At 51.3% G+C, this 23,501-nt stretch overlaps 1 protein-coding gene across 1 annotated transcript in view; it reads right to left on the bottom strand.

Moving 5' to 3' along the window:
• Positions 1–323: 323 nt before the first annotated feature.
• The window catches only part of PDLIM4 (PDZ and LIM domain 4), a 40,675-nt gene continuing 17,497 nt past the window's right edge, over positions 324–23,501 (bottom strand). The window contains exons 3-7 of the mRNA XM_061457108.1: positions 22,308–22,392; positions 9,345–9,523; positions 6,966–7,123; positions 3,614–3,734; positions 324–2,497 (exon numbers count right to left, since the gene is read on the bottom strand). Of these exons, the coding sequence (XP_061313092.1) occupies positions 2,293–2,497; positions 3,614–3,734; positions 6,966–7,123; positions 9,345–9,523; positions 22,308–22,392 (748 nt within the window). The 3' untranslated portion in view covers positions 324–2,292. The remainder of the gene's footprint in view (positions 2,498–3,613; positions 3,735–6,965; positions 7,124–9,344; positions 9,524–22,307; positions 22,393–23,501) is intronic.

The following is a 23,501-nucleotide window of genomic DNA, read 5'->3' as shown; positions in this document are numbered from 1 at the left end:
CCTTCAACACAAACCAGGCTGGGATTCTGGGTAACGGGCAGAGACACAACAGCCCATCCCATCTCTGGACCTGATGGGATGCAGGGTCCCAACGTCTCATAAGTGAGAAAAACCCCCAGGCAAACCCTGCCAGGGACACAGGCCAAGGCTCAAGCAAGGCTCTCACTGCACAATGCTATGAGAAGTGCAGCTGCCTCCAAGATCATCCAGTTTATCCAGTGTCCTCCTTACCCCGCTGCCGAGGGACCCCCACACATAAGGGCACGGCCATAGGAAAGACATCAGGGACCAGTCAAAGGCCGAGCAGTGACACGAGACACAAAGCCATCAGTACAGCTTTATTTTGTGTTCCATACAAACGGTGCCCTGCCCCTCTGTTACAGTTTAGTGGCATTCCCTGGGGACACGGGAGCCTCGAGTGCGGCAGCTCCTACAAACCCCATAACGTGAATGAGGCGGCCTGAAGGCAGGAATCAACGTGCCTGGGGATGGGGAATTCAGCACAACTGCTTCTGACAGTGGCAAAGCTCCAAGCGGAGCCCTGCAAACAGGGCAGAGATGCTTCCCACCCGATGACTATCGGTCTCCTCATCATTTACAGTTGTCCCAGGTATTTCCCTTCCACCCCCCCCAAGCATGCCCATGTAGACAAGGAGCACAGCACTGTGATAACAATTCCCGTGTGTTCCTGTACTTTAACCACTGCAGATCCTGATGGCAGCAGGAGGGGAGGTGGATGTTCCACTGCTGGCAGGGAGGCGCGGGGCCAGCATCCCTGCGGCTGTGAGGTGGTACCCGGCTGGGGGGAGCTGCATGCTCAGGAACAGGGCAGGAGCAGCTTCAATCCCTGTAAGGCACTGCATGAAAAGGTCTAGATATAGCCCAGTACCACCCTAACATCCTTCCGCCCTCTGGGATGCAGAACCTGTAGGAAGAGGTTGTGTGCTCAGCCTCAACTGGGATTGTGCTCCCAACTCTTCCCCAGTCCCAGATTTCCGAGTTATGGAGAGCCAGGAGGAGAAGCAGTGCTTTGCCATTGCCCCATCTCTTATTTTCCTTTTCTATGTATGAGAAGCAAGCACAGACATTCCTTTTGCTCTCCCACATCTTCCCTCTCTCAAATGAGGAGGAAGGAGGCTGTTGCAAAGCAGAAGTAACCTTGTGGTACCAAACACACGGCTCCTGTCAGCACCCAGCAGCTGGGAGACTAAACTGGGAGACTCGACTCTCCCTGCTCCTAGCACCAACATGAAAACAACCCCATTTCTCCAACAAAGCATCATTCCAAGATCCTCAAATCTTCTCCCCATCAAACAAAGCGGATGATGGACCTGGCTGAAAGCAGAGCCTTGGGATATGGGTACAAATCCAATCCTGCTGCCTGTGGATCAGGGCTCACCAGCTCCAGTTACTTCCTAAGAGCCAGGAGGGATTTGATCAGCACCTCCCCGCTGGGAGGCAGATGCGATCTAGAAATAAAGGGCTACAAAACTACAGCAAATGATGGGGAAGAGTCAGGACAGGCAAAGCAATGAGTGATGGGGCTGGAGCAGAGCTGGAATAGCCAAGGTGGGCTCCGTGCTATTTCAGTGTCCTTTAAGGTGTGCTGGGGGATTGGATGACAGAATAAAGAGTGAAAGAAGGGAGACAAAAGCCTCCTTGCATTATGAGTGTGGAGATCTCCTGGGGAACTTGGATCGGTCCGTGTCAGCCTCACACTGCAGTGCCCTGCTCCAGGGAATTCCGCAGCAGTTGCTGTTCTAAGAGACCACCCTTCCTCAGCACATCAGCTGGGATGAGCCAGGAACTCCGACCCGCTGGTACTGCATCCCAGGCTCCTCAGGGGGTCGGGTTTTAATCCCTGGGGCAGCCAGAAGGCAGGAGATAAATGTCAGGATGTTGGAGTCAGCGTCATTTGTTAAAGTGCCTTATTTTCTATGAGCTTCTAAAACATCTTCCTTGCTTTTTCAGAAGGGGGGGGGGGACATACAAGGGGGAATACTGGTTTCATAGGAAACAGAGTAGAGAATTAATCAATATTTACACAGATCTTGGATAAGGTTATGGCACAGGCTAATATCCCACCGCAGCAACCGAAAAGCAGAGTGTCAAAAAAAAGGGGAAAACCTGTTCATATGCTTTCAACACCAGCCCCCGGAGGTCCCAGGTGTAAACGGTTTTATCTAGGAAAAGGCACTGGAACTTGGGCTCTGGTAAGCGGGGTTGATTCCAGCCCCAGCGCAGCCGGTGGCGGTGGGTGGGCGCCCGCCCTCTGCACGGCTCAGCCCGGGTTTAGACAAGTTCAACCTTGGCGTTGGGATAAACAGCGACCACGTCATAGCCCTCGGGGGGCTTAACCCTCTCCTTGGCGTGCGTCTCGCAGTACAGCTGCTCTTCGATGAAGAAATAACCCCTCTGCTTCAGGTTGAGGCCGCAGTCATCGCACATGAAGCACTCGGGGTGGTAGAGTTTGTCCCGAGCTTTGACAATCGTGCCCCTGGGGAGGGATGGGGAGAGCTGGGGTGAGTGGAGAAGCAAAGAGCACAAACATTCATAGACTCATAGAATGGGTTGGGATGGGAGGGACCTTAAAGCTCCTCCAGCTCCAACCCCTGCCACGGGCAGGGACCCCTTCCACTAGAGCAGCTTGCTCCAAGCCCCTGTGTCCAACCTGGCCTTGAGCACTGCCAGGGATGGGGCAGCCACAGCTTCTCTGGGCACCCTGTGCCAGCGCCTCAGCACCCTCCAGTAAAATGGAGTAAGTGAAGGAAAGCAGCATGCAGGGACATGTGAGGGTGTTATCGTGGGTTCCCATCCCAGCATCTCAGCCCACCCAAAGCTGCCATCCCGCTCCAGGCACAGCTCCATCATGTTTCTGTGGGAAGGGATGCTCCGTTCCCATCTGTCCGCATCGCTCCAGGATGTGATGCAAAGCAGAGCCTTCAACATCTACACTCAGGCTGGATCTGAGCATCAGAAGCCAGCAGCTGAACACACTCCAGGCACTGCTGGCAGGGCTGGGGATGCGCACATGCAAGCACTGTGGCTTTTGGAGCATCTCTGCTCAGCTCACAGCACCAGCAAGAACATGGTTACAGCATTTGCAGAGCAGGCTCCCAGCCAGCAAATCCGGCTTGAGCAGTAAATTACAACAGAACATAAATTACAACACAATGAAGCAGGGAAATGCCTGTATGCTCTGAAATCAGACCCAGCATCAATCCATCGGAGAGTGACTCTTCAATAAGCAAACAAAAATCATCCACAGACCTCTTCGACTTGACCCTCAAAGTGTTTCTCCCTCCATAAGGCAGTGAAAGAGTGCCAGCACTATTCATAGTCCCTGGGCAGTTACTAGGATAAGCAGGGCAGAAACCATCCCATGAATCATCCCTGTGCTGCTGCAAGATTCCCTTAAAAGGGACAAGCCAAACCATATTCCTCAATTCCAGGTTTATAAATGGTTAGCAAAGAACAGAAAGGGATTCAAGATATTCTGCTATAAATGTAAGGTATTCTGCTACAAACTCTGACCCACACATCTGGTAGGACCTCATCCAGCTGCATTCCCCTCCCTACCGAACCGGAGGCTCCGTTGGGATGTGATACTTACACGATGCCGTTCCCGCAGCGGGTGCACTCAGGGAGCATCTGCAGCCCGGACATGGCACCGCCAAGCTTGGACACCGGGGACTTGATGCTTCGGGGGTTGCTGAGCTTGTCGAGCTTCTCACCTGCCCGGAATGTGAAACAGACACACACTGAGAACCTGCCCTCGCCGGGCTTTTGTTTCTTCTTTCTTTGATAAGTCTTTGTCACACAGGCTTGGAAGGAATGAAAAAGCAAAGAGTGAGGCCAGCTAGATTCAGACAGCATCTGGGGCCGTGGATGACCGCAGGACACTGCGCTGACCCTCTGCTCATCCTAACGAAGCACGGGTGATGGCAGAAGCCCTTGGCGGCACCAGCAGATATATCCATGCACTGTGCTAACAGTTTGGCATATACACCTTGTCAAAGGCAAAGCTGCCTTATCCAGACATGAGATATGATTGTGGCTGCTGGGCTATTTAGTGAGTACCACCCAGCTCACCCTTGGGATGCACAGGCAGCCTCACAGAGCAGACCCCATCTCCAGCCATAGCTCTGATCCAGACACCAACACAAGCGAGTAAACCCAAAAGAACCGATTTCCCATCAAATCCCACTTCCCTGAGACAAAATACAGTGCCTGGAGATACTGAGAGCTGTGACACGTGTGACAGCGCCTGCCCAGGACCAGAGCGGGGCTGCTCCAGCCCAGGGGTCCCCCAAGCCCTGGGCTGGCTCCAGCCAAGCTCCCTTGCCGAGTCCTTCCTCTGCCTTGCTGGGAATGAACAGAAACAACTGCTTAAGCTGTTGGCTTCCTGCAGCGAGGGACCTGGCATGCTTGGACCGGACGTGCTCATCTGCCGGCATTCAACAGTCAAGCTGTCACTGGCTCCCAGGCAGAGCTTGGATAAGCTGCTTAGAAAAGAGAGGAGGAGAAGGAGAGGAAAAACCCAAACGATTTTACAGCAAAACAAGCCCTGCAGACAGGGCTGCTTCCCATCCTCCATCATTTCCTTCTATTTACCAGCCCACAGCCTCACAGCAATTTTTGGTCCTCAGCAAGGCAGTGAGATGCTTTCACTCCACGATCTGAACCATCCCCATCCCCGTTTGTGGCTGCACTGCTCATCCTTCCCACACCAAGGGCACCCATAGAGACAACTGCTGATACCTCCAGCCTCCCCCAGATCCTCAGCATGAAACATTGCTCCTTAAGGGTGCCGGGATGGGGCTGGTGATGCTAGGCTTCCAGTAGAAACACCTTCCATATAAATCAGGTGGTTGTCCAGGACACCCAGCTCCTCAGGAGAGAAGATCTTGACTTTAAAAGGACAACACAAAGCAGGCTCAGGCCAAAATGTGTAATTTTAGGCTTAAGGAAGAAGGAGGAGGGGTGGGAGCTGCAAAACAACGAAGCAGGAACACTCCCGGGATTTGAAATCTGAATGTATCATGGAGCTTTATGCCAGGAGAGAGGCTTTTCACTTAATTTCTCATCCCTTATGAAGTAAACAGAGTGTAACAACCAGCCGCACGTCCCCACTGCCGAGGGGCAAAGGGGTGGCAGAGCCCCAGGAGGGACCCCTCCAGCCTGTCACCACCCTGGCTCATGCCCATCAGCAGCATCCTGGGCTCCAACCCAATAACACAGCACTGGGGATGGGCTGGTGCCAAGGAACTGCCGGGATAAGCAGACAGCAGGACTGGCTGGGGCAGACCCAGGCTCCGGGCACTGTCCCAGCACCTCTCTGTCCTCCATAGCCTTTTCCTTCTCCTGTCCTCCCAAAGGGCAGCACTGGGTTTCTGACCCCCCGGGCTGCAGGATGCGAGGTGAGGCAGGAGCAAAACAGCAAAGCTCCAATTGTGTTCCCTTTCCCTGGCACAGAGAAGAGAGGAGTCACAGAACCCCAGCCTGGTTTGTGTTGGAAGGGACCTTAAAGCTCCTCCAGCTCCAACCCCTGCCACGGGCAGGGACACCTTCCACTAGAGCAGCTTGCTCCAAGCCCCTGTGTCCAACCTGGCCTTGAGCACTGCCAGGGATGGGGCAGCCACAGCTTCTCTGGGCACCCTGTGCCAGCGCCTCACAGCATTAACACAGTTGCTTCCTATTTATTCTTCCTAATGAGGAGGCCCAGGGGTGCAGCAGATGCTGCACAAGGAGCTGCTCCTGCTTGCTCTCGGTGAAGGACCTGAAGGTACAACTGGAGCCTGTCATTAGCACCGGTTTTCGTGCCAGCCTAGGAGGGGCTGCGGCATTTACACGCAGTGCTGCCAAGGCTGATCCTATCTCATGCTTTGCAGACACGCCTCAGTACCACTGAGGAAACTGGAAGTGGAGGAACCTCTCGATGCTCAGAAGTTACCTGCGATCGTGCTTCTTGTGAAGCAAGCAATATCCCACTGGTCAAAGAACATCATTTTATACACACAAACTCAAGTGCAGCAGCCTCACTTGCTACCGCTTGCAGCTTCATAATGAGATTTCCAGTAGTTGGTGTTTTCCCATAAAAACTAAGTTCATGGATTCGCATGATCGGAGTACGAGGCTCTTGGAAGGAAGCAGAAAGAAGAGTCTTGCCCTAATGATTGTAAAGCAAAGCCTGAGAGTTTGAACATAAAAGCTGCAGTGGACTTGAGGTTGAAAGGCAAATAAAAAGAAGCTGAAATGTACAGTTTGGGGATCTTATTTAATGCTTGGAGCTGGCTCCTGCTTGTGTTAACGACACAGGCAGGAAGCTGTGGCAGACGCCAGATGTGAGCCAGGAGCTCCTGATCGCTATCCCTGCACTGCCGAGGACCATCCCACGTCCTTATGCAAATGCCATTTACTCAGACAGGCTGCTGGTTCTCCACTGGTGATCTTACACAACCGCTTCAGGCCAGTGCATTTCACAAGCAGTCCAGGGAACACAGCTGCCACGCAGAAGCCATTTGGAAACCCAACCTTCACACCATGCTCAAGTCAACCACAAAACCTGGTAAGCCCCCAGATGCCGAGTATCCGAAATCCCGGTTTGAAACCTGCCACCCAGATGCAGGGATCCAGGATCTGCAGGGAGCCAGGACCCTCACAGGATGCTCAGAGCATCTCGTGTTGGGCTGAGCTGCCTCAGCACCAAGGTAACGTACGGTAAAAAGGGCAAAGCAGAAGAGATTGCAGACCCTTCCCATCAGCTCTTATAGATGGGTCCTGCAGAGGCTTTCCAAGCTTCTGGACCTCGGGAAAGGAAGGAGAAGGAGGTGAAGCCTTCAACAACAGCTTGGTGGGTGTGGGACCACGGAAGTGGGTGCAAAGGGATCAAATGATGGCTCAAGCCACAGCCCTGTTTGCAGGGAGGACTTGATGGGACACACTAAGGATGCCAACCTCCTTACCATTCTCACCAGCCTCCAACATGCCCTGCAAGTATCGGAAGGACCCCGACTGCTTAGGCTCCGAAATGGGCTTTTCATAATCCTGAAGCATCTTGTAGACGTCCGACTCCACATCAATCCCATTTCTGTTCCGTGGGAGAGACTTCATGGGGTCGATGCTGTTTTGAAGGAGAGAAAGAAAGGCTCAAGTCAAACACAAACAGCAACTGTCAGCTCATGAGGGACAGATGGGAACCTCCACATTCCCTCAGATTCACTTAAACACCTCTCTGTTCCCGTGGTTTCTGTGCCTGGAGGTCCCTGTCCCAGAACAGCCACTGAACCAGGGAAGGTAAACTTGTTCCCTGTTCAGCTCTGGTTGAGCAACACAGTTTGGGCTGGCCCAGTTACCAGATGCCTTCAGGAAATAGGGCAGCTGCTTACAAGCACTGCCAATTGCTGTGCCACACATGGAATGTACTGGGAAAAACGGGTAAAACAATGAGTTTCTTTAATGATGTAGGGCCAGGAGGTCCAGCCACCCCTTGTACCACTGTTAGGACACTCAGCATGGGGACAACGTGTGCTGCTGCTGGGCACAGGCATGACAGCAAATCCCCTTTCCATCTCTTTTGAAGTTAGCGTTCCTGTAGGTGACTGCATGGAAAGATCCATTTGCCAGGCACAGCCACAGCTAAAATGAGGTGGTGGAGGGGACACAAGAGCAGCCCCATAACCGCTCCCCTAACCTCCAGCATCCAGACGCTGCTCCTTGTCTGGATGCAGCACGACTGGGGTACAACAGACAACAAAGAGTCATTTAAACCATGATTCCGGTTCATTCAGCACAGCAAAACATTGCAAGCACAGCTTGGAATCAAACGTATTCTGGGTACATGTGCACGTGTCCTGCTGAGCAGAGGTGAATTCAAGTGCTGTTGTGCTGCAGTGGGGCCCCAAAGCACAGCACAGCTTGGGGGGAAGGGGCTCCTTTTCCTGTTTAAGGAGGAGGTCACCAAGGTCATTATAAAGCCAATAAAACCAGCGAGAGCCCTGAACCCCATCACACAGATTTCAGCCATCGTCTGGCTCATTTTCTCCACCAGCACTGCATTTGTTGCATGAAAACGGAATTAAAGAGAAAGAAAAATCACTTTCAAACAAAGAAAATCAACCCTGGGCTCCCCTCTGCCCTGCTGCAGCCCTCTTGTACCTCAGTTCACACGTCCTCAATGAAAAGCAGCAGGTTTTGACCTGTCCAGCCCCATCAAGCACAAATTCACTTCTGCCCCAATTCTACTCAAACGCTCGAGCTAATCTCCTGCCTTTTGGCTCGCACAGAGGTAAACATGAGATTTTTGTTCTCCATGCTTTTTGTGCAGATCCCTCCTTTCCAACTTCATTAACTTCCCTGGAGCAGCGCAGGGAATAAGCTGGCTCGCAGCGTCACTGAAATATGAATTAGTGCAGGCAGAGCTCCCCAGAGGAACAGAAACTCTCTTTGCTCCTTGTATGTGATGCAGACACTGCTTGCTTGCAGGATGTTGCCAGTCTGGAGGAGCATAAATCAGCAGCAGCCTAAGCCATGCGCAAGCATCGCAGTCCACAACCTGGCCCGTCTCAAAGCCCGAGTCTTCCACCCAAACCCTTCCTGGCTACACAAAAGCTGTTTCTTTCCTCGGAGTGTTCTTCATTTCCCAGCCTCCCGCACAGCTGCACGGACCTGATTGACCACTCCCAAACATCCCCATTTACTGGGGTTCATTTTCCCTGTGGGTACCTCCAGCTCCAGGCCAAGTGTTTGCTCCTGGGTCTGTGGTCGTGCAATCCCCACTCCTAGGAGGGCAAACCTCTCCATCCTGCCTTGCTTATATACCTTGGAAAACCAGGATAGAATCATAGAATAGTTCGGGTTGGAAAGGACCTTAAGATCATCCGGTTCCAACCCCCCTGCCATGGGCAGGGACACCTCACACTAAACCATGACACCCAAGGCTGCGTCCAACCTGGCCTTGAACACTGCCAGGGATGGAGCATTCACAACCTCCCTGGGCAACCCATTCCAGTGCCTCACCACCCTCACAGGAAAGAATTTCCTCCTTGTACCCAATCTAACTAATGTTTCTGATGCTCCCTGGCATTCATCCCAGACTGGGGACTGGATCTGATGCTGCTAATCTACCTACCCCCATCGGCCTTATGGAGATCTGGAAAACCAGCTCCTTCGCCCATCTTCCACTTCTGGGGCATACTGAGAGATACTGAGGAGCTGGGTCCAGAGAAGGGCAACGGAGCTGGTGAAGGATCTCAGGGGCTCCGGGATCACCACAGCCTCAATGTATCCCCCTGAAACCGAGTTTGCAGGAGAGAACCCAGAGCCTGGCTATGCTCTCATCCTACCTGTGGCCAGGAGATATGTGGAGGCCACTCAGCTGGCCTGGCAGAGCTGACTCGGAGCTGCTGTTGCCATAGAGCCGGTTCGGGTGGTGGTGCTGCACATTCAGCATCTGCTTGTTGTCCATGGCGTTGCCACCAGCCACATGGGGCATCGTCCTCCTGCTCTGGGCCGGTCCATTGTCCTGGAAGAGAAGAAAAGGCAAAAACACCTTGGGATTTCTGGTTCTTAGTAGGATGCACGCAGAGGGGCTGCGCTGGGACGTGCAGTTTGCAGTAGTAATATGTTATATGTGCTGTGGAAAACAGAGATGCAGCAGGAAAAGGAAAGCTCAGGCTTGACCCGCACCTGAGTCTTGCTGAACCTCTGCAGCTTTCCTTGCTCTCGGACCAAATGAACTTGCTGGTTCCCCCATGGCGAGCCACTGCCAAGTATTGCGCATTTATTCTCCTGTAAAAGCCTATTTGTTATTTCCGCAGAGGAAGGGCTCTGAGCCTGCTTCTCATTTCATGTTACATCGCTCCAGAGCCGCTATCGCTCTCCTGACTTGAGGCAACCGCTCTGATTTCCACCAGCAAAATCCAAGCTCTCAGCCCCACGCCCAGGGGGAAAATCCTGGTATTTTCACTTATTTGCCATACCTTTGTCCACAAAGATCCCTGGTTTGGGGAGGTTTTCTCAGTCACCCACAGTGAGAAGCACACTGGTCAAAGGTTCAGCTCGGTCTTCGCATTCTCATTTGCTTTCTAATTCACAAGGCAAACTATGGAAATATGACCTCATGTCAGGAAGTCGGATGCCATTAAACCACAAGTTTTCCATATTATTTTCCCTACATAAAACACTACCTATGTGTTTTTCCATAGCTTTGTTAGCCAGCCCCACGCACACCCATAAATCCAACAGTACCTACTGCTAATCTTGCCACAAGCCATCTGATTCAGGCAGCGACCAGCAGCCCTTTCTCCAGAGAGGGGCTAATTCCAGCTATTGGGAAAAGCAGCAGAAAGCTGGACACAGCCTTGAGGTTGTCAGGGTGCTCTAGGCTGCTGCTATTTCCAGCCATGCGAGTCTGAAACATGCCCTTACCCGTGGAAGAAACAGACGCTTGGGTAAGAGGCTGTAATCTGTTTAATCTGGTTTAATCTGTTTCAAGGCAGATCCCCAGCGACTGATGCAAAACCAAGCAGGAAAAGAAAACACCGTCCTGTGAACAAATAACAGAGCGCATCCTGCAGGGCTCTGACACAGAGCTTCCCTCTGACTGAAATAATCCAATAAATACTAATCAGAAACAAATGCCCATCACTGGTGCGGAGCAGAAAGCACCGGCGTTCCCAAGCCTTGTAAAACCAAACAGCTTAGAGGAATAAAAACCAGATCCTGCTAGAAAAAGATCTTGGAATTCCAATTCTTCAGCTCTTCCTAAGGCAAAGCTCCCACTTATGGCTTTAACTTGCCCGAGGGGAGACTGAGATGAGCTCTTAGGCAGAAGCTCTTCCCTGTGAGGGTGCTGAGGCGCTGGCACAGGGTGCCCAGAGAAGCTGTGGCTGCCCCATCCCTGGCAGTGTTCAAGTCCAGGTTGGACGCAGAGGCTTGGAGCAAGCTGCTCTAGTGGAAGGGGTCCCTGCCCGTGGCAGGGGTTGGGGCTGGATGAGCTTTAACACAAACCAGGCTGGGGTTCTGGGATTGATAAGAACCAGGCTTAACTACGTGTTTCTCCTGCCACCAGCTGAAAAGCTGCGGACTCCAGCAAGCTCCTGGTACCTCCACCACCTCAAAAGGCTCAGCAGCCACCCCGAGCCCTCTCTGCACTGCTCCTTCCACATGGCTGCATACACACATGGAGAAAACGGCTTCCAAAACAAGAAATCAAAGTGTTCAGTAAAAAAGGAGTTTAGCTGCCAGGAATAACACAGTTTTAACTATTCCCTGATTTATATTCTTCATACATATATATATATATATATATATATATATATATATATATATAACCAGGCTATGGGTTTCCAGTTCCCAGATTTACATTATTAGTTCAAGGGAAATAAAGAAAATGCTTTCAACCATGACACAGGGAGGAAAAGAAGGATCATAAACATTTCAGGGAGAAAAGCAATGGCCTGTGCTGGCTGGCAGGCTATTGAGAACCACAGAGCGATGCTTTCAGACACCCGTTATCATTAATTACCCATGCAGTGATGCACGTGTGGCCCGAGGGACACAGCAACTGGGGCCACTGCCTGCAGGGGACGGGACAGGATCCTCTGCTCTCCTTCCTTCAGACCCCACATGCTCCTCTGCACCAGGGATATCCAGGTTCCTTCACTGGGAGCATGGGACTGGTTATTTCTGAAATGGAAACCATCAAAGGACCTAGAGAACAATCTCCACAGATTTGCTTTAATCCAAGGTAACTTGTAAAGCGTTGCCCATTTGTCCCTGCTAAGCTCAGCAATTTGCACATCAAAAGCAAATGCTGCTATAAAGCCAGAACTTATTGCTTGGGCTCTCTCCAAAAGACATGAGGCTGGTGATGGAAACAGGGCATTTCAGAGCCCTCCCTGCACTGCAGAGTTCCTTGGGGTCCCTGGGGGAAGAGGATGCTCATGGTGGTGGCAGCTCATCCTTACATTTCTCCACTACATAAGGGTGAGTTGCCACTCGCAGGTTATAAAGGGGTTATAAAGCCACAGGAGAGCCAGCAGCATCCATAGGGATGAACAGGCCCCTCCTGACAGACACCAAAGCACTCCTGCTACCCTGGCACTTACCAGACCAATCCCATGGAGATAAGGCAATGGAAGTCCCTCAGCCTCTTCCACCAAGCTCTTTGCAGGCTTTGGGAGCTGTGCTTCGTGTTGGGGACAGCTAACACACAGACAGCATTTACCCCTCAGCGCACACTGGTCTTTGCCTTCCTCCTTGCTCAGTTTCTCTGCCGTGCACCTTTCCTGTTGCACAGAAATCTCTTCAGGACAGTCTCCTTCCCCTCATCGCAAAGGCTGTGAGACCCCTGCGAGGCTTCACACTGTGCACAGCCCTCCTGCATTCATCCTCGGGATCCTAGAACCAGATGGTTTCCTTCCAGTTCTCAGGTTCAAGATAGTTAAAATTTCCCTCAATTTGCTTTCCTGTGCTGGTTTTCCTTCCTGCTTTTTATGGCCCCTCTTAAATTAGAAGGGTTTGCAAACCCTCCCCAAGAGCTGGCCTGCGAAGCTGCACTGAGGAGAGCTCCTACCCCTATGCAACAGAAACGTGCAATCGGTTTCCTCACGCTTGCCTTCTAGGACCATCAGTTACGGAGTGCAACCAAGCTGACACCCAGCATCTGGAGCTCCGGGGGCCCAGGCCTCCCACTGCTGGCAGACACGGTTCACACAGCCATCCCCCATGGGTACACGCAAGGCAGAGCCAGGAAGGAGCTGTCTGAAGCCCCAGTGCCAGGGAGCAGGTGGATTTTGGGGTGGTTTGTGTACGGCTATGGTTCTGATCCAGCCTGATGCGTGATGAGCACCCTCAGCCAATGCCCACTTCAGAGTGTTTCAAATCAAGCCCCTTAAAAGGGCAGAAGTACACACAACAGCTCATCTTGTTTCCAGACTATCAGACAGAGATTAAACCTGAAGACTGATAATTTAAAAGGCCAGTTAGAGGCTCCTACAACCTCCATGCAAACACCAGCACACATGGCCTGATGTGAAGGGGCTTTGATCAATGACAGCTTTGGAATATCTTAGAAACCTTCCTTGGGAGCAGCCCGGGGAGCTGCAGAGCTCAACACAGCTCTCCACAATCACACCTCTAAAAGCCCCAGACCCATCCTGCAGCTCCCTTGTGCAGTGGTGGGAGATGATGAGCAGGGGCAGGACCAGCAGCAGCTCTGGTTCCCAGGGCAGGATTGCCGGTGAGATGTTTATCCCCCTAAGCCCAGGGGAGCCCATCCTGCTCTCTGTTACAAACACACCCTGCATCAGACTTAACCAGAGCTGAAGGCCATTAATGGCTTGGCTCAGGCAAAAGCAGTTTTCTGTTTGCTGTGCTTCAGATCCACTTTCTAAAACCAGAGCAGTGCCAGCCAGGAGTTTGCTGCCAAAGTGGTGAATTAGAGACATGAGCGTTGCTATTTGTGCACCAGGGAGGTCAAAGCATCCCTTAGGCATGGGGTCACCTGTGAGAGGTACCTCTGTGAGAACACTTGGTTCCCTGTGTCCGTCCTGCAGCGGTGGCAGGATGAGCCTGAGCATTCCAGCTCCTCACCAGGGTTTTACTCGCTCTGAGCTTGCGTGATTGAGCCCAGCTGCGTTCTGCACAGAACTCACCAGCACTTCTCTGCCTCTGCAATAAAAGATGCCCCTGGCATGGGTCCCTCAGCTGCCTGCCATGGAAGAGAAGAGGCAAGAGATCCTTTCTGCAGGACTGGGATAACGTATGTCACTATCATTAAAAGGCCATCAGACCATCTGCCTCAATAGCTGCACCTGAAAAGATCAGCTCAGAGCAAACCCATCGTGGTTCCTGCAAGGCTGAGCAGTGATGTGAGACCCATCCCCACCGTGCCTGCTGGCCGGTGTGCCCAGACAGCCTGGTGATGGGCTCCCCAGCTTCTCCAATGGGTGCCTGGACCGCTGGCTGCCCAGGGCTCAGAGCTGGCAGCAGGGAAAAAGGAAAGGATGCGGCAAGGATTTCATTGAAGCAAAGGTGCAATTTCTGCTCGTGGCTGCCTTTTCCCCCGAGCCAAGGGTACAGTCGGGCTTTGACAACCAGGTTCTGACCTCTCCTGGCAGAGTGCTTTTTGTGGGTGAAATTTCACTGCCTCCATTAAGTCCTCTTTCATGCAAATGTGCCTGAAGACACTTCCTAGGATAGATAACCTGTACCCTTGCGACTGAAGTTCATTCTCTGCACAGAAGACAACTGCAACGCAGCCAATGCAAACCTTCCTCTCCTTCCCCCCAGCTCTTCAATAGCAAAGACAGTGCTTTGTCCCTGTTACACTGGTCCAAAAGACCCAGAAGTGGAAATCTTGTGATCACCCACGGAGGACGCACATGGGATGGACAGCACAGTTTCCGTCTGAATGCAAGTAACATTTACAGGAGCAGGATTGCTTCTCCAGCTCACAGCCGCAGAAGAAATCCTGTGGCAAACGCTTCATGTCAAAAGCTGCCCCCAAAGCTGGGTAAGTGTTAAAAGCTACACACATTTTAACACACATTTCCCTGTTAGCACCGGTCAGATGTGCAGTTGAGGTGCTGTTTTTACAGAGCAAGCAAGCTTCAATCTGACTTTAAAAAGGTCTCGTAAGTACGATCCCATTATTTAGCTCAGAAGATGAGCAGATAAGCACAAAGGCTGGGTGTAGTTTGCTGAAGCTGGATGAACAGAGCGTGGGGGTTACGTTATGAGACGGGTCTCAGACACTCTGCCAAGTTCCTCCTTCAGTGTATACCACAGCCTGAAGGAAAGCTTTATCCATCACGTCCTTCTTGCTCCGCTCCTTTCCCAGTCATCAGCTAAACACCAAATTCATTTTTCAGATCTAAGAGACCAAACCCTTGAGATCAGATGGGTTTTTAGTTAAAAGGCTACAGACAATGTTCACATGAAACACGACTCAATGCGGAGCCTGGCTGAGTCCCAGCCCGCGTCCCCACGATGCTCTGTACCCCAAGAAGGCCTGGGTGTTAGTGCACAGCAGTGAGCTCTTGGGACAGGGGCTCCAAATGAGCCCCACAGCCCTGTGCTGGGTCTTGGAATGCTGACAGCACCCGTGGGTCAGGCCCTAGTGAGCATCGCTCAGGTTTGCTCAGCTTCATGGCCCGGGCCCCAGCAGTCAGGCTCACTTTAAAGAGTTTCTTTCTGTTTTACACGCTGCAATTCCTGCTGGAACCCCTGCAAGCTGTGGCTAAAGCATGACGTGAGAGTCTCCAGTGCTTCCTATGTTACAGCATGGGAGCAGGCTGAGGTCAGCCCCACCACCGTGCGTCACTGCCAGTTTCCAGCCCCAAACCCCCATTTCCTCAGGTAAAACCCAGGTACCTCCACATACAGCAGCCTGGCTCTGGATTCCAGGTGTAATTCCATAAACACAAGACTCCAGGAGCTGGGGCTTGGCTGAACACACCGATGCCAGGATGAGGCTCACCCCATTGGGAGCACTGGCATCAGCAGCGACAGCACCAGAGAGGCAGAAGCTCGATGTTTCCTATAGCTCATTTATAGTATAGTACATTCAAACAATGTGTTATTTTTGACAGCATCGTAACAGCCTTAACAAAAGTCATCTGAAACACATTTGCATGGACAGGGAAATTTCTTAAGCTATTTTTAAACATTGGTTATGCATTTCTCAGCCTCCAGGAGGAAGACATCCACCCCTTACTAAAGGAGGGCTCTCACAAGAAGCAGCTTTGGTTTAAAATGAGGTTTTAGCAAAATAAAGTGGGTTTAGGGTAGGCTATTCCAGCTCTGTATTTGCACACACACATGTTCTGGACTATACATTGCACAGCACAAGGACATCATGCATCTAACCCAGGGACAGTCTCTCACTATTAGAGGTGAGCTCCACAGCTCCTTAAGGAATGGACACTTCCACCTCGGTCTGATCACAGTCTTGGCCACAGCAAGGGCCTGATGACTGCAGGTTCAGTGAACATCTTCACCCCTGGGAGCAGCCACAGCCCTCATGTGAATTAAGGAGCTCAAGAGGGACCCGAGCTGCGATGCCACAGCTTCATCCCTTAAGCTACCTGGCTCACCAGCGGTCTCTTAAAACCTCACAGCAATAGAAACCAGTTACCCGAGCCCGGCAGGAATGATCCAAATGTGTTTCCATTTATCTCGCCTGCTGCAGCGCAGAGGGCATGTTTTTAATATCAAGGGTGCAGGGGGGTGTAGGACAAGCAGACAGAGGAGGGCTTTGTACAGATGTATTGGGTTTATTAACACTTGCATACAAAAGCAAGATAGCTGGGGATCACAGCCCCGCTGAAGGGGGGGCACAGGAGGGAATGGTTGTGTTTTCCAAACACCCTTGGGCAGAGCTCTGCAGACAAAGCTGTTCTGCACAAGCAGTGGAAATACATTGGGAGGTAGAATCCCAGCCTGGTTTGGGCTGAAGGAACCTTAAAGTGCATGCAGCAGCCACAGCTTCTCTGGGCACCCTGTGCCAGCGCCTCAGCACCCTCCCGGGGAAGAGCTCTGCCTAAGAGCTCACCTCAATCTCCCCTTGCTCTGTCCCTATAGGCCCTTGTACAAGGTCCCATGCTTAAACCCAGTAGATTCCAACTTCATCAGTCCAGCTTATCTGAATGGCTCTTTCAGTAAAATACAGGGTAAGGTACACAGGAGTCCGGGGACCACAGCGAGCATCCCCCTTCCCTGCATCCCTCCTCTGGTCCCAGCCTCTCCCTGCATCCTCTCGCCCCAGCAGGTCACACAAGTGACTGCAAAGAGCAATTCCTCATCTTAAGCAAGCAACAAGGAAAATGAAATAGGATAACTTACTTGTCCCCAAAGGCTAAGAACAAAACCACTGAGCTACATGTATGCTTCCAACCAAACACTGTATTTCTGAGTACACAAGCAGGCAGTTTCCTTACCTGCGTTAACAGAGTCATCACTGAAACCGATGTTATCAGCTGAAATAACATGGTATGTATCTGTGTTGTCTCTTTATCCACCTGCATTTTCTAAATCAACCCACATTGTTATTATTTCAGTATAGTTCCTGTTCACCTTCAATGAGAACAAACTATTTGTTACCTGAACAGAAGAAAACACCATTTTTAAGTTTCCATCCCCATTTTTTCCCCCTTTATCTTAACACTACTTTTTACCTCTTTCATATATTGGGATTGTTGAAAATCAGAGATGCTGATTCATTTAGAGATACCTGAAGGATTCCACATGAAAGGTAACAGCTACAACAGTTCAACATGGTACACTGGCACTGAGGAAACTCCTTTGCTCTCAAATGACTCGATAACCTATCACAGGAGAGAAATGCACACAAGTGCACACCAGCTTGCGTGCAACCTCTTCACCCAGTAAATCAGACCAGCAGGTTCTAGTGGTGTATGAACCCCTGATGCTGGGGTGTGAAACGCTGCCCGAGTACCCGCAGTTGAAGGCTGATTCCGCTTACAGCCGCCGTCAGGATTCGGCATGTTTCTGCTATTAACTCAGCCCTCAAACAACAAGCTGCCAGTTCCCATGTGCCGGGAGCCCGTCGCATGCCAGGGCATTATCTCATCCTCTTTGTTTTCCCCAAAGCACAAGGCAGGCGGTTTCCCCTCCCTCTGTCCCATACCCATCTGCTGGGGACCAAGGGTCCTGCCAGAGCTTTCCCAGGAGCAGCCGTGGCCCGTCCCGCCTGGGACCAAGGAGGAAGGAAGGTCGGTCACATTGAGAAAGGAAATCCCACCTCTCCATCGAGGAGGATTTAACCCCTGGTTCACAGGAATAAGTGTGGCCTGTGCCAAGCCTTCAAAGATGTATGGAAGCTTCCTGCACAACAGCAGCCCGTTCAGAACTTGAACTCTATTAAGTGTGGAGTCGTTCATCCTCAATAACAAAAGACCAGCTCTTCTCCATGGCTCAGAGCTCAGCCCTTGGCTGGACTTGGAAAGCTGCTTCTCGTGAAGCAGAGCATAAGCGAGGACCAAGGCAAAGGGGACAGGAGCACTGACCCACCATCCCCATCCCTGAGAACACCATGTCACTGGATCTTCCAGCATCCCGCTTGGGTGGCACTGGGATGCCATTCCCATGGCAACCAGGCCGACCTGCGGGAAGTGCCTCTCCCTCCCGGACAGCCGGAGGAAACCCAGCCTTCAACCCCATGTAGCTTATTTTAGCCAAGTGTCCAGGTCTGGGAGCACTTTCATCCTATTCCAGCTCTGGCTACACGCTGCCAATTAATTCCTGCAGCAATTATCCTCCCAGCCAGACACTTGATCTACTGTCAGTTAGCACTGATGGGCTGTGCCCCAAAGCCCAGGGCCAGAAAGCTGCTGATTCTGGCAGTAAAGGAACAGTCAAGGAGCAAACATCCTCTCCCCTTATTAGCACCACATGGTGGTATTCTGACCAGTGAGCTCACACTGCAGGAAGCTGAAGACAGCAAGATCTCCAGGAACTGATGGGCTGGTGACCCCATTCTCTCCATCTGCCAGGGCCCACAGGGACACCAACACTGGGCAAAGAGCTGGCAGCAAAGGGAGACCAGAGATCCCAATGCATCAGCAGTGATTTTGTATTTGGAGACCAGAGATCCCAATGCATCAGCAGTGATTTTTGTATTCTGAGACTGGAGATCCCAATGCATCAGCAGTGATTTTGTACCTGGAGACCAGAGATCCCAATGCATCAGCAGCTATGTCATTCCACTGTGATGGAAACCCTGACTCCAGGTGACAGCATTGCTGGCTGGAGAGGACTGAGCCACGCCGCAGCATCCCCACAGGTCCTGCCAGACACACGGCTCATTGGTCAGGATGTAAGTATGAATGTCACTGAGGTTGCGCCCTCCTCTCTAGGTCCTTGCTGTTAAGGGCAGACTTGTGCAGTGTAACCAACTGATAACCAAAACCTACTTTTTAAAGTCCTACTATTTCATGAAGGTGACTCGCTACCACCCTGTTCAGTGTCGATTCGAACTGTGAACAAGCAGCTCTCTCTGAATCCAGGCTCCTCTGTTGCAAGCGCAGTGATTCCCTGCAGTCACAACCTTAATCCAAGTTTTTAGAAGGAGGACTCATTACATTCTTAGTCTCCAAGTAGGGGTTTTCCACAAAGCTCAACTGAGAAACCACGACACATTTAGGAAGAGAGGAGAGGTCATCAGCTGGCCCACACCTTCCCAGTTCTCTCGCACAAAGATAACTGCAAGCCTCGCTGCCTTCAAGACAAACACTGCACCTAAATAAACAAACATGTACCCAATTATAGGGCGCATGCTTTCCTAGAAATCACACAGATTTAGGCACTCTGCTCGTGCTCACATCTTCCAGGGCCTCCAGCAAGAACTGCTGCAGTCACAAGTCAAAAGACTTCCAAGACATCTTTGCGCAGCACAATGGAAAAGTTGATAGAGTAAAGCCTGGAAGAAGGAAAATGTGCTTCGCATTACTGGAAAGGCCACACGGGGTAAAGCTCTCAAAACCCTTTTCAAGGAGCAAAATTCTCAGCCCCTTGTTGAAAAGGAGCAGCCCCAGCCCTGCTTCTGTGATCTGAGGGCACATTTCTAGCAGAACTGGGTTTCAAAGCAGTTTGTTTGTTCCCAGAAGCGAGGAAGCGTGCTTAAAGGTTACATATATTGAGCCAAGCCATTACTTCACAATGAGCCTTTTCTTCCTCACAGTCTAACAAACGTCTTTGCAACAGGGGCTGGATGAATACAGCCCAGGGTCTCATGGCATTGCTCCAGAGGGGACTCCGGCCATGACCAGCATCTCTGCTCCCAGGGGATGGGATCCCCGCTGTGAGGGTCTGTACCCTCGGGTGCTGAGGATCACCCTTAGCATCGTTCAAGTCATAAGGGCATCAGCAATAACTCAGGGGTTAGGATAGCTGCTGGCACATGTCCCAAGCAGTCAGCGTCATGCTCAAGGCACAGTCTCAGTTCGAGGAGTCAATCACAGCAAGAGCATTCTAATATGTGTATGCAATCTCCTTGATCTCCTCTCTGGGAAACACAAGAAGCCATTAAGCAAGACAATGCGGGGATACAGCCACCAAAAAGAGAGCAAGAGCAGGAACCTGGATGCAAAACCAGGGGCTGCCCATCCCTGGCAGTGTTCAAGGCCAGGTTGGACACAGGGGCTTGGAGCAAGCTGCTCCAGTGGAAGGTGTCCCTGCCTGTGGCAGGGGTTGGAGCTGGAGGAGCTTTAAGGTCCCTTCCAACCCAATCCATGCCCTAATTCCACGATCCTATGAACCTGCTGTCTGTGCCTGCTTATTCTTGTTCACATGCCTCAGTGCTTTGCCACAAACACATCTGCTTTACCCGCTGAGCGCTCCCCAGATTTATACGCTTTCAGTGTAGGTCTGGATTCAGGAAAATCCATCTCTCCCCCTTCATTATAGTCTTTGTAACTGTCTAATTTTTAAAGAGATCCATATGTAACATATATTAATAGTCAGATTCAGATCCAGTCTGCATTAAACCTCAGAAATGTTGTATCTGGCAGTGGGACTGCTGCACATGTTCCTCATTTAACATTATTCACAGGGTTTGAGGCACATTAAAGTCTATTAAGAAGAAAGTATCTGTCAGGAGAGATTGCTGTAATTGATTAATGAAGCAAATGTGGCCAGGACTCAAAGCCCAAGCGCACAGATCCCCCTGCTCTGCTGCTCAGGGCAGGGAAGACCCACGAGCTGCTGGTGCGTGACCCCGGGGTGGGTTTGCTGGTGCTGCTGTTGTGCAGGGCTGGCAGCTGAAAACCCCTCTGCCCGCTATAGGAATGTGAAAGACTTCCATAATCCACATGGCTGCTACAGTTAACAGGTTCCAGGCGGGACTATGCAGGTCTGCTCCTTGTCTGGGGAACCTCACACTCATCCTCCTTACTTGGGGGAGATTCTGCTGCTGGCGCTCTCTGCTCACGCCTCACCAAAGGGAAATGAAGCCAACACCACTCCTTACAGCATCATCCTGCCCTTTTCCACCCTTGCAGGTCTTGTATTCCTTCTGGACTGAGCCAAGGGAGAGCTGTGGAGGGATCCTGGGACCCCTGTCTGGACGCTGCAAAAGCCACCTCTAGATAGGAGCATCAGAGCTAATCCAGCAGCATCTGCACATGCTGGAGGAAATCCTCTCATGAAACAGCCCGTAAGACAAACCACCTTTGAGAAGTAAACCATCTGAACACTCCTCCTGGTCTCCTCCTCATTCCACAGATACTTTTCAGCATGTATCATGGACCAACACATCTAAAACCCTAAGGTCGGGTAGCTCAGAGGCAGAAAGGAGCAAAACACCATTCCTCTTCCCTTTAAGGAGCCGGAAGAGAACAAAAGCCATCTTTGACCTCACTAACAAGGTGCTAGTCAAGAGATAGGTACAGAAGATGGAGATTTGCGCAGATCCATCCACCTCCCAGGATCAGGATGCTGCTGAAGGCAGCGCTGCCCTGGAGACCATGGGGCAGGAAGGCAGGGCAAGCGACAAGCAGAATGCTGGTGGGAAAAGAGCTGAAGAGAGAGGGAAGAGACAAGCTGCAAAACAGAGAGAAGGAAGAGAAAGACGGATGCTCCACATCCCTAGTAGTGTTCAAGGCCAGGCTGGATGGGGCTTGGAGCAAGCTGCTCTAGTGGAAGGTGTCCCTGCCAGTCGCAGGGGTTGGAACTGGATAAGCTTTAAGCTCCCTTCGAACACAAACCAGTCTGGGGTTCTATAACGAGACAGATAAAAAGAAAACCCCACACCACCACGTGAAGTGAATCAGCATCATGGGATTAGGAGAGTGCGGTGGATGCTGGAAACAGCAGAGATGGAGGCATCTCAGCCAAAGGAGGTGCAAGCAGACCCCAGGTGTGCTGTGCTCTGCTCCAGGCAGGGCAGGCATCAGGGCAGCACCCTTTGGAATGCTCCCAACAGCTCCATCAAACACAATGCTGACCATGAGGTTGGTCACTGCCCTCGAGAAAGGGTCTGTGCTGGGTCCTGCCCACCTCATGGCACTGCCTGGGCTCCTTGTGCCACTGGCAAGCTGATTCAACACAGCCTAGCTTGGGGAGAAGGCGGTGATGGAGCTGGGTTTAAGCCAGATTGACTCAGGGATCTGATTCACCACAGGAAAGGAAAGCACAGCAAGACCTGCACAGAGATAGATGTCTAGTGAACATCATGCTTTAAACCCCACATAGAAATTCCAAGGATTACAGAAAGAGCTGAGGGCTTTCCGGACCCCAGACATGGATCTCCTCTCCCAGCCAGTGCAGGGCTGCTGCTGCCGTACCTGTGGTTCCGGCTCTATGTTGATCCTGTACGCTTGAGCCTTGCCATCGTCCAGAACAGGGGGTGACCAGGTCTTTCCTTCGGCTCTGCAATGGGAAATTAAGGAAACTCCAATTAAAATCGCTTTAAAGAGCAAAACAAAACCCGCACAAGCTCAAAAAAACCCCTCAAACAGCAAAACCCAGGCTTCTGAAAACACAAACAAACAAAACCACCCAACCGAAAGCAGACCAAAAACCCCAAACAAACCACAAACCCCAAATACACAATAGCATATAGGCCTGCCAGGGAATGACTACATGTACATGTTTCCCTAAAGTTATCCTCAGAAGTGTTACAATAGTAAATAGAGAAGATGCCAGCTCCATGCTATTGAACCCATGAAGCTCAAACCCCTTCTTGAGCTACGAGCTTTAACTTAGTGCAGAGTTTAAGATACAAACTTAGTCCAAGAAATCAGCAGACAGGCTTGTGGTGGTTTTGTTCTGCATAGTCCTGGCTTTGCCCCTTTATTCTGGCCCTGAATCCTGAAATAGGGTTTGATTATGTGTATCTAGCTATCTATCTGCAATCCCTGGCAAGTCTATATCCTAAACTACAACTATACCAATGCCTTTCAGGGAGAAGGCTTACACAGCCCTGTCTGAATCATCCTGACCCTTTCAACAGGTGCCAGATTTAAAAAGCCCTAAAAATACAGTTTCCATTCACAAATGCATCTCAGTCCTCCCACTCTCCAAAGGGTTTCCATGTGCCCGATCATTTTTTCCCTGCATCCAGGGGCATGGCTGGAATGTGATCTCCAGCGCTTGGAGCAGGAGGGAGCTGCAGGGGTGCAGGGAACAGCCAGCAGGCACATACACAGGCTTTTCTGGATGCTAAGAGGTTGAGATGGGAGATGGAGACTGCATGGAGATAAGGGTTTCAAACACAAACTATCCTGTTCATCATCATAATCCACACCACCTAATGAAAACAGGTTGTGTTCCAATGGGCACAGATCACTTGCCATGACCAAGCATCCTTTGCCATCAGACTCTGGCCCCGGCACATACCACATGCAGCTTTGGTTTAATTATCTGCAGAGGCCAAGTGTGAAACATAAGGAGCATGGGTTTAACCCAGAATTCTTGAGGTGATTTTCCATTTAAACCAGTCAGCATACAAACCCACCTCTCCAAATTCAGGGTCTGAT

The sequence above is a fragment of the Pezoporus flaviventris genome, unplaced genomic scaffold (assembly GCF_033815535.1).
Source record: "Pezoporus flaviventris isolate CSIRO_AGI_PZ_B2104156 unplaced genomic scaffold, CSIRO_AGI_Pfla_v1 ptg000023l, whole genome shotgun sequence".
In the NCBI taxonomy this organism is placed as follows: Eukaryota; Metazoa; Chordata; class Aves; order Psittaciformes; family Psittacidae; genus Pezoporus; species Pezoporus flaviventris.
The sequence above is the reverse complement of the archived record's forward strand: the minus strand, read 5'-3'. Positions and strand labels throughout refer to the sequence as shown.